General features: G+C 57.4%; 5 protein-coding genes across 5 annotated transcripts; 3 read left to right on the top strand and 2 right to left on the bottom strand.

The window, feature by feature from the left end:
- Positions 1-742: 742 nt before the first annotated feature.
- On the top strand, positions 743-3,664 carry IE81DRAFT_126173 (hypothetical protein). The gene is made up of 2 exons (XM_025510225.1): positions 743-1,107; positions 1,280-3,664. The coding sequence occupies exons 1-2, from the start codon at positions 1,056-1,058 to the stop codon at positions 3,610-3,612; spliced, it is 2,385 nt and encodes a 794-aa protein (XP_025372935.1). The 5' UTR covers positions 743-1,055; the 3' UTR covers positions 3,613-3,664.
- A 332-nt stretch (positions 3,665-3,996) lies between these two features.
- On the bottom strand, positions 3,997-8,534 carry IE81DRAFT_126183 (hypothetical protein). Its single transcript, XM_025510226.1, has 2 exons — positions 4,403-8,534; positions 3,997-4,280 (listed from the first exon to the last, which is right to left on the bottom strand). The coding sequence occupies exons 1-2, from the start codon at positions 8,372-8,374 to the stop codon at positions 4,116-4,118; spliced, it is 4,137 nt and encodes a 1,378-aa protein (XP_025372934.1). The 5' UTR covers positions 8,375-8,534; the 3' UTR covers positions 3,997-4,115.
- Positions 8,535-9,795: 1,261 nt separating this feature from the next.
- Positions 9,796-11,698, bottom strand: IE81DRAFT_333119 (putative ODC2-mitochondrial 2-oxodicarboxylate carrier; the record flags this gene model as incomplete). Its single annotated transcript, XM_025515355.1, has 8 exons — positions 9,796-9,843; positions 9,877-10,091; positions 10,166-10,449; positions 10,528-10,674; positions 10,768-10,839; positions 11,048-11,150; positions 11,260-11,334; positions 11,659-11,698. 8 exons carry the CDS (start codon positions 11,696-11,698, stop codon positions 9,796-9,798), a joined length of 984 nt encoding a protein of 327 aa, XP_025372933.1.
- Positions 11,682-12,284, top strand: IE81DRAFT_126092 (hypothetical protein). The gene is made up of 2 exons (XM_025510224.1): positions 11,682-11,839; positions 11,923-12,284. The coding sequence occupies exons 1-2, from the start codon at positions 11,824-11,826 to the stop codon at positions 12,189-12,191; spliced, it is 285 nt and encodes a 94-aa protein (XP_025372932.1). The 5' UTR covers positions 11,682-11,823; the 3' UTR covers positions 12,192-12,284.
- A 1,906-nt stretch (positions 12,285-14,190) lies between these two features.
- Positions 14,191-15,429, top strand: IE81DRAFT_126006 (hypothetical protein). Its single transcript, XM_025510223.1, has one exon. The coding sequence runs from the start codon at positions 14,289-14,291 to the stop codon at positions 15,045-15,047; it is 759 nt and encodes a 252-aa protein (XP_025372931.1). The 5' UTR covers positions 14,191-14,288; the 3' UTR covers positions 15,048-15,429.
- Positions 15,430-16,705: the final 1,276 nt, after the last annotated feature.

Raw genomic sequence — 16,705 nt, 5'->3', positions numbered from 1 at the left:
TGTACACCCGGCAGCATTCACATTCGATTCAACTCAATTCAGTTCACGCTCGTCATTTGCTCACGTCCGTCCGCCTTCACTCATGAACGCATCTCATGCGCACGCAGATATACATGAGAGGCAGCATGCAGCTATGAGGCATGCCTGCCTGCCTGCCTGCCCGCCCGATGCTCATCCATGGTGGATCACACCTCACCCCCATTTGCTGGCGTCCCGCGCATTTGCATGCCTGGCCTGGCCTGGCCTGGCCTGGCATGGCATGGCGGCGGCGGCCCATGGATGCGTGCGCATGTACGTGTATGCGATGCCGAGTGCAACGGAGATGAGCGCAGCCATGAGCGAGAGCAAAGTCTTGCACACACTGCACAACTCGTGACTGCGGGGGCGACTGTGACTATACTCACCTCTACGCGGCGATTCTACTCGTGATTGACTGCGCGCGGCCCGCCATCGCTGGCTCGCTGGCTCGCTGCCTCCCATCAAGCTCAATCACAATCACAATCACACATCCATAAGGAGCAGTCATGAATCGCTAGCTGCTGCGCCTTATTGATTGCGATTCAGCAGCGGATGATGTGATACGCGGCGTCGCGCGCGCAGCTAGCGATCTTATATCATACGCAGCATCATCAGTCGCGAGTCGTGAGTCTTGAGTGTCAGTCGTGAGTCACGAGTGCTGGGAATACGGCCACGAGTCATGCAGCAGCTCTTAACCCGGCTCGTAAAACGTACTCTATTCACGCCTCCCGGCTGCGCCTGGTGCTGATCAAAAGAATACTCAACGGCGAACGGCGAACGGCGAACGGCGAACGGCGAACGGCTCGTCCTGCAGACTTTTGACTTTGAGTCTGCCGCTCCATCGCTGCTGCTGGCGTCACTCCTCTGGCGTCACACCTCAACCTTTAGTTGTCTCTCCATCCCGATTGACTGTGCTCTTCCAAAGCACAACCCTGCATCCACCCTTGCATCCACCAAGCAATTCCTCTTCCATCTCTGCCTCTCTCTTCACATCAATCCATCGCGACGCCACGCTACACACACGCGAAGCAAAAGAAATGTCGAGCACGACACAGCAAGCGCATCGCAACAACAGCAACGCTGCAGCGGGTGAGTGTATGCCTGCTTGATGCAGATCATTCTCTTCACTACTCCTCTCCCTTCCTATCCCCGCTGACTCGTGACTCCAATCCTTCCCCTTTCTGCTGCGAACGCCCAACGCGCATCCTCCCTCTCCCTCTTGACCTGCCTGTTTGCTTCGTCCAACGCAAACGCTAAAAAGGTGGCAAGGCTACCTTGACTCCCACAGCCATCGAAGATGTGCACAGCGCACAGCAGCTCGAGCTCACTCTCAGCATGCCAGCGCCGGCGGGCAACCAAGCCAATCGACCAGGCTCAGCTTCTGCCATCGAGTCCTTTGTCACTGCAGACGGCACGGACACGGGCGACACTCCAGCCGGCGCTGCACAGGCCACCTCTGCGGATCCCGATACCCATGCCGATGCTGCTGACGCCACCGCCTCCTCCGCCAAGCCGCTCACTGCCTCCAACGAGCAGCCACCTGAAGTCACGATCGACGATGCCACGGACGATGAAGCCACTGAAACCAAAAGGGCTCACCTTGCTACTCCCACTGGACGCCGCAGCGAAGCGCAGCCGCACGCTTTGCAAGATGCGAAGAGCAAACGCAAGACGCAGAGCGATCAGGATGTTGACATGGCAGGCCACGTCAAAGATGACAATTCTCACCGCAAGAAGGATGTGAAATCTTCTCACGCTGTTCCATCTGTCACTGAGATATTCGGTAGCATCAGACGCAGCATCACCGCTCCCTCTACCAGCAAGAGGGCCTCGGTTGCGGATGCAGCTCTACCAAACAGCCCTAACGAAGCGAAACGCACCGCGCTACCAGCTGCACCAATCGAGCCAAAGCTCGAAGCGGACGCAGCCAAGAGCGCAAAGAATCCTGATGCCAAAAAGAAGCGCCGAGAGTCGCTGATGCTACTCACTCGCAAGATTGGCGGGGCTCTAAACAGCCCTACCGGCAAAGACGCGGACAACCTGGCTCTGGACACGAAGACGAAAGGTCAGCAGGATGCGCGGGCCTCGAAGAGCTCCGCTCAACATCGCGAGACGCCAAAGCCAAAGCTTGCTGACGAAGCCGCCGCTAGCCAGACTCTAGCTTCGGCGCAAATGGCCTCGGTGCCGGGTCAGGTTTCGAAGCAGCCCATCGTCACTCCCATCCCACTCGAGCCAAGCTCGCAGCTACCCCCGCTACCGGGGCCTGATCTTGGAATTCAGCCTACGGATCCCATCGTGGCACCTGGCGAGCCGCGAGAGTCCACGTCGAACACGCTGCCTCCGCTTCCGGGACCTTTTCTGGGCCCACCACCCCCTGCCCTCATAGCAGCGGAAGCCAAAGCCAAAGCTCTGTACGGACAGCTCAAACGTCGAATGAGCGTCGTATTTGGAGCCTCGCCTACCCAGCACCACCCTGCAGCTGCATCGACGGTGGGACCGCAGCCGGCTGCGCAAGGAGCCAAGGAAGATGCCCAGTCTGCAGGCAGCGCGCTTCTTACGTCCGGAGACGCGGGTAAAGCGATCATTTTGAACGCTGACGGATCTTCGCAGGTGGTGCAAGCTACGACAAAGGGAGAGGGGGAACCCAAGATCAAGCAAGCGCCCTCGGCTGGTGGTCGAGCCGAGACGAGCGATGCTGCACACGCTCAGAAGGACGAGAAGTCGTCCAGTTTCAAAAAGTCCAGACCCGCGACGCTGTCCAACAGCTTTAGGCGTCTCGCCTCGCACCAAATGGCGACGCCCGGAGCTAGCGACGCGCTCTCAAAAAGTGTTCCAAAGCACAGCGGCAAAGAAGTGGGTGAGCATGCGCACGCGGCGCGAGCACAAAGTGACCACGTAACGGCAGGGAGCAATATGCAGAGCGGTGTACTCAAAGACGAGCATGCAATGGTCTCCGCGCCTCTCTCGACTGGGCAAGTGTCAGAAGGGCAGGACAATATGCTGGCGACGTTCGGCAAGCTGCTTCATCGTCCGCTCCCGCACACGCCCAAAGCGAACGCAAGGGGTGAGGCTGATGCTGAGAGCGCCAACGACGCAGACAAGCCGGCTACCCTGAATGCTCGTGGGGTTTCGCAGCGACGTTCCAAGGACAAGAGCAACAAGAGCACGCTTGCTGGCAGTGCTAGCGTCCTTGGGGCGTTCAGGAGCAAGTTGGGACAGTACAGGGCACCCACCGGCCCTGCTGGCTGGTCTCATTCGCCAAAGACTGCAGCTCCTGCCACTGCGTACGCGAACGGCAAGGGCGCACAGGGCAAAGTCGCCGCGGCGAAGGGGCAAGAAGCTGCGAAGCATGCGTCCAAGAAGGACGGTCAGAATGCCAAAGAGGACGCCGAGGTCAAAGATGCGCACAATTCGACGTCGTCTAGCAATGCAGGCAACCCAGGCGCCAGCGCTGTCGAGGCCAAGCCTTACGATTTGGGTGATGACTCAGAGGGGAAGCAAGTCGAGGCAGACGTGCAGGAGTCCGACGCTATCGAGCCCCGAGCGGTTGCTGGAAACACAGCGGCGCAAGCAGACCGCGAAATCAAGGCATGAGCTTTCCTGCTCTTTGTCCTCGACGGCTTCTCCTCCCTTCGGAATCGCGTCGCGTGCAAGTCAATTTAGTCGTCGGTCTGATCGCCACAACACGACGTCAAAAGTCAACAACCCTGCTCTTCGCTCTTTCGGCTTGCCTGCTGAGGAGACGTGCTCAAGGTGCCTCTGAACTTCCGCTGCAGCACTTTGCTAAATCGTCTACAGATATCTGCTTCGTCTCCGAGCCTCGCGTGTATACCTGCCATAGACTTTTCTCCCCCCTCCATCGATTGCTTGCTTCCCGGCTACCATTAATACCCTGCTCGGCAGACACGTCTTTGACTCTTTTCCCCACCCACCCGCTCTCGTTCATTGCGATGCACGATGACTGAAACGCCCTACACGTGGTCGCGATGCGAGAATCGATGATTGGACGTTTGTGCATCCGTTGCGATGCTACATGCGCGCGCGAGGCTCTGGGCCAGAGAGATGGCATACAGTCCACTGCTGATGCGTGATTGTCTTCAAAGTATGTGAAAAGAGTGTGGGTGCGCCAATCGAGGTGCTGAGGATTGCGAGGGTGGGGCTCCTACAAGCTGCGCCAATGGACAGGCGCTAGAGCGAGAAGGCAATTGAAAGCTTCGTCTCGATGAGGCATGTCCGACACCTGATACGTGAGCTGCTCGGTGGCAAGAGGCGCAGGCAAAATCAGGGGCTTGGTCAGCTTGTCCCTTTTCCCGTTTGCGAAGACGCAGGCAAAGACACTTTGCGTGGTTGGGAAGCAAGTCGGACACACACCCCCTCTGCTCACCTTGCGATTCCTCAATGAAATGCGGAGGCTGCCTTCATCAGCTGCGTTCGGATTCGCGATTTTGCTCAGGCATGCCAAGCTTTCCAATCGCACGTCGAACGAGGTGCGAGCTTGTGCGCTGTCCACGTCTTGCATGGTGATGGGTGTGGCAGCTTTGCTATTCGACTCGGACTCGGACAGCGGTCGACCGCTTGCGCTTTGCAGGTAGACGAAAGAGAGGCGAGTCGAGGTGATGCGCAAGCGACCCATGATCCCTTCGTGCGTGGCTCGAAAGTAGGTGGCGGCCGTTTGAGAGCGATCGTCGAGCTGCTGCTTGATCAGACGCAGCTCTTGGACCTGAACCTGAAGCTGATGAAGCTTTTCATCCGTGGCCTGTCCCGCTGCGTCCATAGCCAGCGCACTGCGCTCCGCGCTGCTCCAGCATTCCCGAGTGGAAGCTCGGATTCGAAGCAATTGGCACGCGTGCTGCGCGCGCGTAGGCACACCAGCCAGCAGAAACGCAAAGGGATTGTACCAGGCAGGATCAACCCACTCTGGCTTTTGTTCGATGATCGGCCCGAGCGCAAAGAAGGCCAATCCCAGCAAAAGACCGGGCAAACGGGACAAGATGGACGGGCTCAAAAGGAGGGAGGGCAGCAGAGTGCAAAGAGCGAGAAAGAGCAAGGTCCTAAACGTCGCGGCTGGAGAACGCCAATAGGCAAAGTTGACCAGCCGTTCGTGCAGATCCGACAGCCCGTTCACGACCTTTTTCAGGTCCTGAGCGTTCGAAGCTATAGCGTGATCCAGCGACCCCGCTTCGGCTCCGGCTTCCGTAATCTGGACAAGCTTTGTCTGTCTTCGAGTCTCGACGCTGGTAGATGCATGGGGTGGAGAGAGGCCACGCAGCCTCAGCGTGAGGAGGGTGAGTGTGGCAAGGCTAGCAATAAGAAGCACTCCCTGTTGCCAGCACACGATGTAGGCTGCTGCACAAGTGCCGCTACGGATGTAGCTGTCCCACCTCCACAAGGAACGAAGCGTGTTGAACGTGCTTTGATAGACCGGCAACGCGGTCGTGTACAGGCGCTCACACTCGGCTTTAAGCGAATCGGCGGAAGCGACGGTGGAATGCTCCTGTGCGCGCTTGACGACGCTGGCAGACCGAGGTGCCCGAATACTGAGCATCCTTGGTGGAGATAGGAAGGAGCAGAGGGCAGTGATGTACGCAATTGCAAGACCAGCATAATCGATTTGGCCTGTCGAGGAATCCCGCCATTCTTCCAGCGTGGGCAGATGCATCAGGTCGCTAGACAGCTCAGGAAGTCCGTCCGCTCTGACCTCGATGATGTCCTTTCCAAATTTACTCAAAAAGTAGTCGACGTCCAGATCGTCTGAGCTTGCAGGTGAGATCGAGGGCACGTCATCATCCGAGGTGTTCACATTGACCTGCAGCGCGGTTGGTGGGACTTGCCGCGACTCGTCGCCAAGACCATCACCGGCAGGAGCAACTTCATCCTCAAGATCTTCGACATCCGACTCGGATGACACAAAGTCCGACACAGGCTCTGCACTGCGTTTCCTGCCCAGCAACGCGCCCGTGGAGCGTCTACCACGTTGTTTTGCATTTCCATTTTTGGTCTTGTTAGCAGGCGCCGAAACTTGGTCGGAAGGCTCCGCGGTGATGGTGGGGGTGCGAGACAATGTGGGCGTTCGGCGTGGCGTGCGAGCGCTATCGTCGATCGTATCGACGCTGCGAGCATCGTCATCGTCATCCTGATCCTCTCGGCTCGCCCTTGGCGGCCTGTCTGACATCTGAGTCAACAATCCAAGGTGTCGATCCAGAGCGTGATGGTCAATGGTGTGCGCATCATCCTCATCATCATCATCGTCGTCGTCATCCCGCCTGCTGTCGTCATCGTTGCTCGCTATCGAAGCCCAGTCGCTGGCGTCATCCTCCAACGCGACTACTCCCCTGGCATCACCGACGCTCCGAGCGCCCCGCAAGGGTTCACGGCTCTGGTCTAGAAGCGAGACTTGCTGTGGACTGATGATGGTGTGCTTGTGCGAATCAAAGACTGGATCGAGCAAAGACTCCGCGTCCCCATCGCGATGATGAGCAGCATTGCCCTGGAAATTGACGTGACCCTCGAAGTCGTTGTCGCTACGTTGAGGCTCGATGTGCAGCTCAAAGTCTCGCAGTGAAGGCACGCCGCTGCTTTCACTAGCCCAAGAATCTCCATCCACTTCTGCATCGTCGTCGTATTGAGAAGCTATGGTCGCGGGCGTCGCACCTCGCGCTTGCAGCAGAGCTTCGCGCCTGCTTGGAGATTGCTGCACCACAGAGGAAAGCGAAGCCAGGGGTGTGATGACGCCAGATTTAGGTGAATCTGGAGATGCGGGAGAGAGGAGTGCTGCCTTGCTCTCTGTTGCCACTGCGCGGTGTTCACCTTTCGCGAAGCTGCCGTCACTGTGCTTACTCCCAGTCATCTGCACGCTGTGCAATTCGCTGGTGTTGTCCGAAAAGATGGAATTGCCATCTCGTGACGAAGACCCTTCTCCGCTGGTGTAGTCCAGCGAGGTCTGCCTGTGGCTCAACGAGCTGTCCGTCGATTCCTCGGAATAGCGGACAGGCATGGGAGCGATGTCGCTGTAATGTCTCGACTCGGAGTCTGGCTGCTGAATGGGCCATGGTGCTGCCAGGCCTGCGCTCTGATGGCCGGATCCTGCGACTTGCGAGGCATCGCTAGCGCCAAGCGCCTGACGGTGAGTGGGGTCATCATAAGAGATGCCCCTCTCATTGCTGCTTGCAGACCCTGCATCTCCCTGCACCATCTCGACATCGGAAGCGGGCCGATGTCCGTCGCTGCTGCCCGAGCGTTGACTGATGGGTCTCGACCGGAAAGCTTTTCTGAGCAAGCCGACGCCCTTGCCCTCCTTTTGAGCCTTTTTTGCTGCTTCCAGAGCGAGACCGTACTCTTCCAAGAATGACCGCCGCTGCGCGTCATCCAGATTCTCGAGCTGAGGGGCCACATCTAGAGGAGCCGTGGGTCTGTCTGGCAGCTTGAGCTCCTCTTCCTCGTCAAGACCCCGACCCTCGCCTGCGCCTGAAGCCGAGCTCGCGTCAGATGCCTCGCGCCTTTGACCTTTGGCCTGCTTTCTCCTGCTCGATTTGCTGCCATAGTCGATTTCTCGTTGTATGCCGACGTCCGAGTCGGAAATCAGGCTTGCCGGCCGAGGTCTGCTGCTGCTCGACGTCGCAGCCGAGACGGTGCGAGACCGTTCGAGCAGAGGGGAAGGGGACAAGACGGCTGTCGGGCCATCCGTAATCGATCCTGACCTGGCTTTGCCGACAATCGCAGCATTATTTGCGCTTGGCGTCCTTTTCGCTCCAGGAAAAGCCTTGGAGGTGACTGGACTAGAGGGTCTGAGGCTGCCAGAGCGAGCAACCTTTTTGCCGTCGCTGCGATTCGATAGCGGATTGTCCACCTCGATGCCCGGAGAGACGACATGCAAATTGTTCCACGGATCGTACTCGATGTAACTGGCCGGTCTGCCAGACAGCGCTCCCATAGCGCTATTGGCGATCAGACTTGCGGCTGATGATTTTTTGCGAGAGGCGCCAGACTCTCTAAAGCTGCTGCTTGGAGACATGATTTGGGACACAGGAGGACTGGTGGGAAGCGCAGATACGAAACGAGGAGCGCCTTGAGGAGCCTGACTATGATTTGGTGATGGCAGGGTGATGGATGGACTGCCTGAGCTGCCCACGCTGCCACTGCTAGAATCGCCCATGATCGAGGGAGCCTCTTGGGCAAAACTGACGGAAAGGCGGCGCGAGTTGCGGGAGCGGACCGTCGCGACACCATCGTTCGGACCGTTGCTGCTGCTCCCACCCTCCGTTGAACCCTCCACCGAGCGCTGGGCGTCCAAATGACGACGTTCGCCATCCCGCTCTCGATCTACCTGCGTCGCATCGTCATAGAGCTCCATAGCCATGGCGATGCGGGAAAAAAAAGCTCGAGGGAAGAGATGGTACGCTGCGCTGAAGAAGGGTATCGCACTGTAGAAAGTGTCAGCGCTGGACGCGACTCGATGACAGGTGGAAGAGGCATTGGAAGAGGTGCGAGTGCTGCACCTCACACACCCCGGATTCGATTCTTGTGCTCGACTCATCACAGAACTCATCGGCCACCCACCACCTCAAGAAGCTTCGCATTCACAAGTCGAGTCGGCCGCCGAGGTTTGCTCCGCATGCACTGACCTGCAAAGGTTCGCATAGCGTGTAGGTACCTACCTACAGCTTCCCATGGTACCGCACCACTGACAGCACAAGCAGAAGCATGTCCCAGCAGCAGCTCTGTATCCCCACGGCTGCGCGAAATCACGAATCGTGCGAGGCCAGGCGACGGTGCAGAGCAGCCCGCGTGTGAACAGCCACGAGTGGAGTCCGCTCCTGCCGCACTTGGACAGACAGGTGAATAGACCCGCAGCTGCCGGCTTTGTCGAATCACACTGCTCGCATCGTGAGTGTGACTGCAGCCATTTGGCCAGTCATTGCTTGGCTTGCTCAACAGCGAGTGGAAAGGCGACCGCGCTACTGCTCGGGCGGCAATTTGCACTCCGGCCCCCCCCGCCGTTTTGAAATTTGTGGGGGCGGAGGTGGGTGAAGGAGCAGCAGAAGCTACAGCAGCAGAAGCTACAGCAGCAGAGGCGTTTGAGCCAGAGCGGGACTTTTGGCCAGCAGCAAACAGTCACCGCACGCACGCACGCACGCACGCAAGCACGCCCGCAGCATGCGGGGAACAAAAACAGAAAAAATCACGAATCACCAATGTGAAAGTGAATCAAGGCAGTCTTCTCGGGACGCGATCAAAACGTGAGCGTCCCGCTCATGGTCACGGTCACGGCGGAGGCTCTGGTAGGCTGAACCGGCACGCTAGGTGGATTGCCACTGAACCGAGCGTGCTTGCCAAGCACTCATGTACGGGCACGCACGCCTTCCTGGCGAGAAGCGCTAAGAACGACTGTTGAGCTGAGAGAGGACCAGGTCGCCTCGGCACACCGTACTGCCGCAACCTTGATCACATGTGACTATTGATTTGTTTGTTGCACGAGCAGGCTTAGCACAGAGTACTCACGTTGGACGATCATTATCATTGCAATCCAAAAGGGCGACGTGGCGCTGGTGAAGCCGCAGACTACGGGTGCCCATTGCTCGGAAGCAAAGCTCTACCATAGCGCGCCGCTTGACTACTCGTCCAAGTGGCAAGAAGCTCTGATTGCAGCTCAAGACGTAGTGATCTCGACAAGCAGCCCGCGCGCGCCTTTTTGTGTGCATGCATATCATCTGCGCTTCAAGTCCAGCGAAGATGCCTAGGTCCCACTTTCCCTTTTAATGATCCAACCTAATCGTCTATCTACTTGTAGGGTGGTCCAAGAATATTTCTCCACTGCTCCAATACGACCTGCGCGTTAGTTAGGAAGGAGCGTGAGCCGACATGGCAGTTCAGGAATGGAAAATGCGAGCACCGCCCTGAACTCAAACTCACCTCGACAACCAGCAGTAGCACACCACCTCCGGGTGCCAATCGCAGCACCTTTGGTGTGAAGCCTTTGTAGAGGGCCGAGAAGCCTTCTTCTCTGGCGACTAGAGCCATGGAAGGAAAGGTCCAATTGTACTTGCGAGGAACACCGGGAACGTTGGGTGTATTCTCTGCTCAGAGCAAGGCCGGCGGGCATGTCAGTAATCTGCCAGAGGAAGACTCCGGCACATGCGGACAGACTCACGAATTCGGCTCTTTACCACATCAGCAGGAGTGTTGAGTGCAGTTCCAACAAATCCACCAATAGCACCGGAGATGAAATTGTTCCGCAATTCTTGTGCTTTGTTCTCTGCTGGGGGCATCATCGCTCTCGTGGACTGTATCACTCCAAAGTAACCGCCATTCCACAGCACATGCCTCCAAAAGGTGGATTCGAGACCAGCATAGAGACCCAGCAGACCGTCTGCTTTGACGATCTTGCCAACTACGTCCATGGGTCCGGTGTAGAGATGCGATTGCGCCTTGTCCCTGATTTGAGGACCAGGAGCAGTGCATGAGGGGCTGGCTGATCACTTGAATCGGAGCATTCGGTAAGCTCGCACTCACTGCAATCTGATCTTGACCAGCTCAAAGGGCACGACGACGACACTTTCCGTAGCTCCGGCAGCACACCCAGTCAACGTAGCGATACCCCGACTAGACTTTTCCTGTCCCGCGATGCCTCTGAACGTCTTGCCCCAGTAGTCGTTGGCGCTGAGCGAGCAACGAGCAAAAGGGAAAAAGCAAGAGGAAGCAATGCATCAGTCAGGTCAGAGCTAGCTGCTTGTCAAAGAGCTGCGGACTTACGCGAACTTGACTGCTCGCTTGGGAGCTTCGAGCATGAGAGGAGGCACGAGGCCACGGTAAAGGCGTCCCGCACTGTTTCAAGATGAAAGATTGGGTCACATTCAGGATCTGATCTGCGAAATAATCAGCATGCCTGTGACATTGCACCGCTCCCTGGAGCGACGGGCAGCGTATGCCATGCGTTGCCCAAGCATCCACCTCTACCGCTGCGTTTCGACGACGAGCTGCGATGCCGCTTCTAGTCGCGTGGTTCAGCTTGCCTGCACTTTTGCCCACTCACCCTTCGCTAGCAATGATCTTTCTGAAAGCATCCATCATGCCATTGTACCTGTCCGCAGCTGGCGTACTGGAGTTCTGAAGCTGAATGCGCGTCTTGACGACATCTGCATGAAGGGGGAGGTGCGGGGAGGACATTGCGTTAGGCCTCGATGCTGCCCAGCAAGGGGGAGGATCGCGCTGAGTGAGGGGAGTTGGTTACAAGACGATACGCACCGAGAGGATAGAGACACAGCAGCTCCGTCACTCCTGCGATGGCACCCGCAGAGAATTGGGCATAGAATGGGAGCGCTGCGGGTAGGGCGTGACGGCAAGAGGCACAGAGGCGGTCAGCAAGATTGCAAAGTAGATGCGGACACAGACGTGGGCTGCTCGAGCAAGCAGCAAACAAGCAGCGCGCTGTTTGTTATCGCCCATGGTCACCGCATCGAGTCCCTCTCTGTATGCTCGTGGAGTGCGCCTCTTTCAGCGTGCTGCGCATACACGCCTGATTGAGAGGCAGCATCGCTGATCATTGGCTGCCCTGAGACCAAGCACCCGCACAAAGATCTCCTTCACATTGCACCCTCCATCGCAATACATGCATCTGCAGCCAAAGCGATCCTGCCTACGCACGCTTTGGCTTGGAGCCGGCCGGGGCTGTAGGCGCGGACATGTCGATCCAGTCGTGAGCGGGTTGCGCAGTGTCCAGTCGTGCTTGTGTAGTGCTTGTATGCGACTTCAGGATTGGCTTGGCGGCGAATCAGAGCGGTAGGTGTGGGAGATGGGGGTCAAGACGGAATGTTGATCGTGCCAAGCCCAAAGAGGGTGCGAGGTGTGAGCGCGGGGGATGGATGATAAGATTCGATGTGTTGCGATTTGCGAATCAAAATTCACTCACTCTTGAATCTAATTACGCGCTCTTATCCAAGCTTTACACTCGTGACTGCAGTTTGAAATCACGAAGCGTGAATGCGAATCGAGCCGACATGCAGCAACGCGCGCAGCTTCCTTTCTTCTCGTTTTCGAGGTCGCGGTCGCGGTCGCGGTCGCGGATGTGGAGGACGCGGCGTGCGCACCTCGGAGTCGTTCGGGGTATCTTACCCTTTTTTGTGACTGCGGCCTGGATGAGAGAGGGGATGCGCGGGTCGTGGCAGAGTGGCTGGTAGTCTGAGTCATCGTCACAGTCACGAGTCATGAGTCACGAGTGCCGAGAGGCGAGGGTGGAGTGTCGCGGAAAGAGGGACTTTGAGCATAGCTAGGCAACTCGATGGAACACAACGTGCACCACACTCACAACTGCATGGGCACAACGCGGGCAAGGTCGGTGTAGCTGCTTAGCTACAGCCATCACACCACCACCATGCGCAACACCTGTCGCCGTGCGCCAACCCCGAACCCAGGAAGAAGCAACTCGGCATGCATGCACCCAAATGCATACAGACAGGGCAGCGCGGTGAGGGGAGGGGAGGGATGGAGCACTCCAGCACCACCTTGGCCGCCACGTACCACAAAGCTCGGGTGTGGTGATCCAGTCACGAGTGGTGGCGCAATACACTTCACATCACACTCGCGGTCCAAGACTCGTGACTACTCTTGACTGATGATGTTCCCATGCGTGACCATTCAAGCCACACCCTTGACTGCAAGCCTGCGACCTTGGCAAGCCAGGCTTGAATTTCTCCGGCAGAGGGCAGCAGCAGCAGCAGCAGCAGCGGCTGCTGCTGCAAAGAGTCACGAGTCACGATGAGTCAAGAGTGGGCCATACAGCGTCCTCACTCAAGACTACTCTGACTCGCATGCGCAAGGCTCCGATCGGACGTCAAGAGACCGTCGCTGCTAATGGCGAGGCGAGCGAGAACATAAGCTGTTGGCACAGGTGATCGGCGCACAGCTTGCTTCACTATGTCCGCGTAGAGGTGGTAGAGAATCTGAATCGAATCAAAATTCGTCGCAGGGCACACCACCCGGTACAACGTTGTGCCGATCGAGGAGGAAAGCGGCGGGTCGACCTCTCACGTGATCTTCACTTCTGCGCCAGACGAGGCAACTCAAGAATCAAAATCACGAATCAAGCCACATTTTTGGCCCGTGGCTCGATCGTGACTCTTTGCAATGCGCTAGCTGCGCTAGGAAAACGGCGGTCGTTGATTGGGCCGCCCGACCGCCGCTTTGATCGCGTACGTTGAGCGGTCGTTGTTGCGCCGCGCGCATGGGTTGAGGGCTTTGTGTTTCATTTGATTCATGAGTGTTGGAGTCTTGAGTCTTGAGTGGATGTAAGAACCGATTGGTCTCATCACACAGTAAGTTGTCTGCTTTGGATTTGGATTTGGATTTGGATTTGGATTTTGAATCACAATTTGAATGATATACCATCGTGATGGCCTCGCTCGGGCATGGATGCTGCAATTCTTGATTCGTGATTGAATCAAGAATATAGATGGGCGTCCTTCATGAACTGGAATTTGTCTGATTCGCACGATGGGGGACGTGCACCGCGCTTTTCTTCGTTACTCGCGACTCACCTGGAGCTGTACGGTAATTAGATGAAGCAAGCAAGCAAGCATACCCAGTCACGAGTTACCCACTGCATGTCCCGCGTGCGGGTCTCACTCAAGACTCAAGACTCAGCCTCGCCATGGCCATGCATGCATGCATCCACTCAACGCGAGTCCAACGTCAGCACCAACCATCAGCGCCGTCAGCACCACCAGTACCACCATCACCACCATCACAGGCTTGCTTGACTCACGATCACATTCAAATTCAGCCTCAAACACGACCAAATCGCTCCTCGATCTGAGACTTGACCGTCGCATCTCGCTCCACATCGACTTTCCTCGCCATCGCAGCAGCGTCAACACACATCAGCACCGCTCCTTATCGTCTCTGGCTGCCTGCCTGCATCTGCATACATACAGTCCTGCATCCCGGCCAAGAGCACGTGCAGATCGTGCCTGCCAAAGCCGCGTTTCGCTTCATCGACCCGCAATCAGGCAATCGCGACCCTGCTGCCCCTCCCTCTCGTACTCGCGCGCTCAGGAAGATCAGCAGCAGCATTCACGCTAACGATAACCGTCAAAAGCGGATTCGTAAGAAGCGCTTCTAAGGTCCGCCACTACTACATCTGGCCATTCCTCACTTTTGGACGTCTGGTCTTCGAATCTTTTTGCCCCCAAGAAGGCAGGTTACGGCACGTCAACATCTTTGCGGAGCCTCACTTCTCAATCGCAGACTTCGAATCGCTCGCCCCCGCTATTCTGACGATGTCCTCCTCCACACCAAGCTCATCCGGTCGCTCATCGCCTGCGCCACGCTCCGATGCCTCTTCGGCTACCAGCGCAGGAGCAGTGCCTATTCCAGGCAACAGCAAATCTGGCTCATCGCAACAACAGCAGCAGCAGCAGCAGCAGCAAGGTGGCTCGCCCTTCGAATCAGGAGCATTCGGACAGCGAAGAGGCTCGGCGCCCGCTTCGGCATTCTTGGCACCTCGTTTTTGGAACGCTGCGACAAGCACTGGTGGAGCGCCAGGTGGAATCATGAGCTACGCGCATGGGGCGTATGGTACGAGTCCTAATTCATCCGGTCATCATCATCATCACCACCACCATCACCAACAAGCACCAGGCGCGACCTTCGATGTGAATGGTGTACCACGAAGGACGAGTTTCGGACACAGTCTGACGGGTGGTAGGCTGAGCGCCCTGGCTGCGCTAGGCATGGCCCCTATGCAAAGCCCACCGATACAGTCATCTGGACTGCCTCCAGCGACCAGCAAACCTCGTGGCACAGCCGCTTCGCCTGAACGAAAGATGAGCAGCAGCAGCAGCAGCGCGACGGAAGTGTTGCCGCCGCTAAGTGCCAGCTCCACGCCCATCTCTTCGCCCGCGCTCAAATCTACAAAGAGCACGACGGACGTGCCTACGGCGAATGCTGCCAATAGGAGAAAAGATCGCGTCTTTTTCTTGCCTGGTCCGGATGGCTTGTGCGTAGAGAGCAGACGCAGAAGGCCTAGCGAGGCTTAGCAGCTTGCGAGCGCCCAAATAGTCTTTTGGGTTGGTCTATATATGACGCCTTTGACGATGCTCAGGAACATCGACGACGACTTGGCACCCGAGTGCTCATGATCAAAGGCGGCCGAGCGAGGCTCGCATTACCGTCCTCATCCTTCCTAGGAACACGACTCCTCTTTGCTGCTCTCTACCGCTTTCCAGCGCAGGGGTAAGGAGGATGGCACGGCGCAGGATGCCACAGCCCGTGTCCAGTCCAACCAACGCTCCCTCTATCCATTAGCGCCTTTCCCTTTTGTTCCCCTACTCACGACCAGCTCTGTACCCCTCATTCGCGCTCTCTTTGCATCACACACAATGTCACCTTGTTTTCTCTCTGTCTCGCGTAGCGTGAGCGCATCTGATTGACATGAGGTGTCCATCAATCGTGAATGTGCTCAGTCGTGACTTGTCGCCGATGGCTTGCATCAGACTCGATACTTCCCTGTCGCGGCTGGTCGGATTTCCCGTTCCGACCATGTGGAAGGCCTAGCTCGCACCCGCGGCCCTGGAGTCCGCGTGCGGCGAATATTTACCATCACCCACGCCCAAGAAAGAGCCTTTGCTGGTCAAGAAAGATGAGGAAGGAGCTCGATATGCAAACCCAACGGTGCCCTCCCCACCGCGCCCACCACGCAGCAGTCTAGAAGTGGCATGCTGCTGGGCAAGCGCGCGCCGCATTTGCTCTCTTGTCTGACTGTACTCTTGTCATTGCGTTTCTCGAGGGCACGCGGCCAGCAGCACCACCAGCACCAGCAGCAGCAGCACATACGCTACGCAGCAATTAACCAGCCATCATCACCGAGTCGCGATACGACGACGAGTCTCACCGACCGCTTAGCAGCGCGCGCGCAGTGGCAGCGCGATGATGTCACCTCATGCGGGGAAAGGCGCTGTTGTGCGCATATGGGCAGCACGCCAGCACGGCATGCATGCATGCATACATGCTGGCCCCAGCAGCAGCTCACGTAGAGGACTCGCTGAACAGCGGCAGCCATGCGCACAGCAGCAGGACGGCACTATATGAGCTCGACTCGACGTTGGTGCGTGTGTGCAGTGTGCTCTATTGTAGTGCTCGAATCTTGCGTTAATGGGGACGCTCGCACTCGCACTCGCACTCGCACTCGCACTCGCACTTACGGCTGGGGTGTGCAGATCTAGACTTCAACGGCATGTGCATGCATAAGCTGTAGGGGTGCTGATGGAGTGGAGAGGAGATCAGCAGTCATGATCGAGCCTGAGTGACTTTCTTCTACACAAGCCACATGAGCTGTGCCCTTTTGCGTGCTTAGCTTAGGACGCCGGCCAGGAGAGCGATCGAGCAACCGCGCCAATCTTGCTGCTCATGCCGTGCCGTGCCAGCAGCCAGCTATATGCATGCAAGCACACCTCCCCCATCGTGAATCAAGAATCGTGAGATGCCGTACTCACCTCACGACTTGATCGCCTGCGGAGTCCGGTCGCGCGAAATCGTGCAGGTTGAATGCATGCTGCATGCACTCACACTCTGACTCACTGCATGACCAAGCGCGCGCGCTTGCCAGGGGATCGAGGGAGAAGTCAAGCAAGCATCAAAGCCCGCGGTGCGCGTATGCGTCATACCTATTCATCACGCAGGCGCGGGCGCAGTTCGG

Source organism: Ceraceosorus guamensis (genome assembly GCF_003144195.1).
Source record: "Ceraceosorus guamensis strain MCA 4658 unplaced genomic scaffold IE81scaffold_3, whole genome shotgun sequence".
Classification (NCBI taxonomy): Eukaryota; Fungi; Basidiomycota; class Exobasidiomycetes; order Ceraceosorales; family Ceraceosoraceae; genus Ceraceosorus; species Ceraceosorus guamensis.
The sequence above is the reverse complement of the archived record's forward strand: the minus strand, read 5'-3'. Positions and strand labels throughout refer to the sequence as shown.

Bases quoted from the DNA above. Each gene is read 5' to 3' on its own strand.
- IE81DRAFT_126173 (XM_025510225.1), top strand. From the start codon at position 1,056: ATGTCGAGCACGACACAGCAAGCGCATCGCAACAACAGCAACGCTGCA. The intron at 1,108-1,279 runs GTGAGTGTATGC...AACGCTAAAAAG, and splicing joins CAACAGCAACGCTGCAGCGG to GTGGCAAGGCTACCTTGACT.
- IE81DRAFT_126006 (XM_025510223.1), top strand. From the start codon at position 14,289: ATGTCCTCCTCCACACCAAGCTCATCCGGTCGCTCATCGCCTGCGCCA.
- IE81DRAFT_126183 (XM_025510226.1), bottom strand. From the start codon at position 8,374: ATGGCTATGGAGCTCTATGACGATGCGACGCAGGTAGATCGAGAGCGG. The intron at 4,281-4,402 runs GTGAGCAGAGGG...TGCGCCTCTTGC, and splicing joins TTTCATTGAGGAATCGCAAG to CACCGAGCAGCTCACGTATC.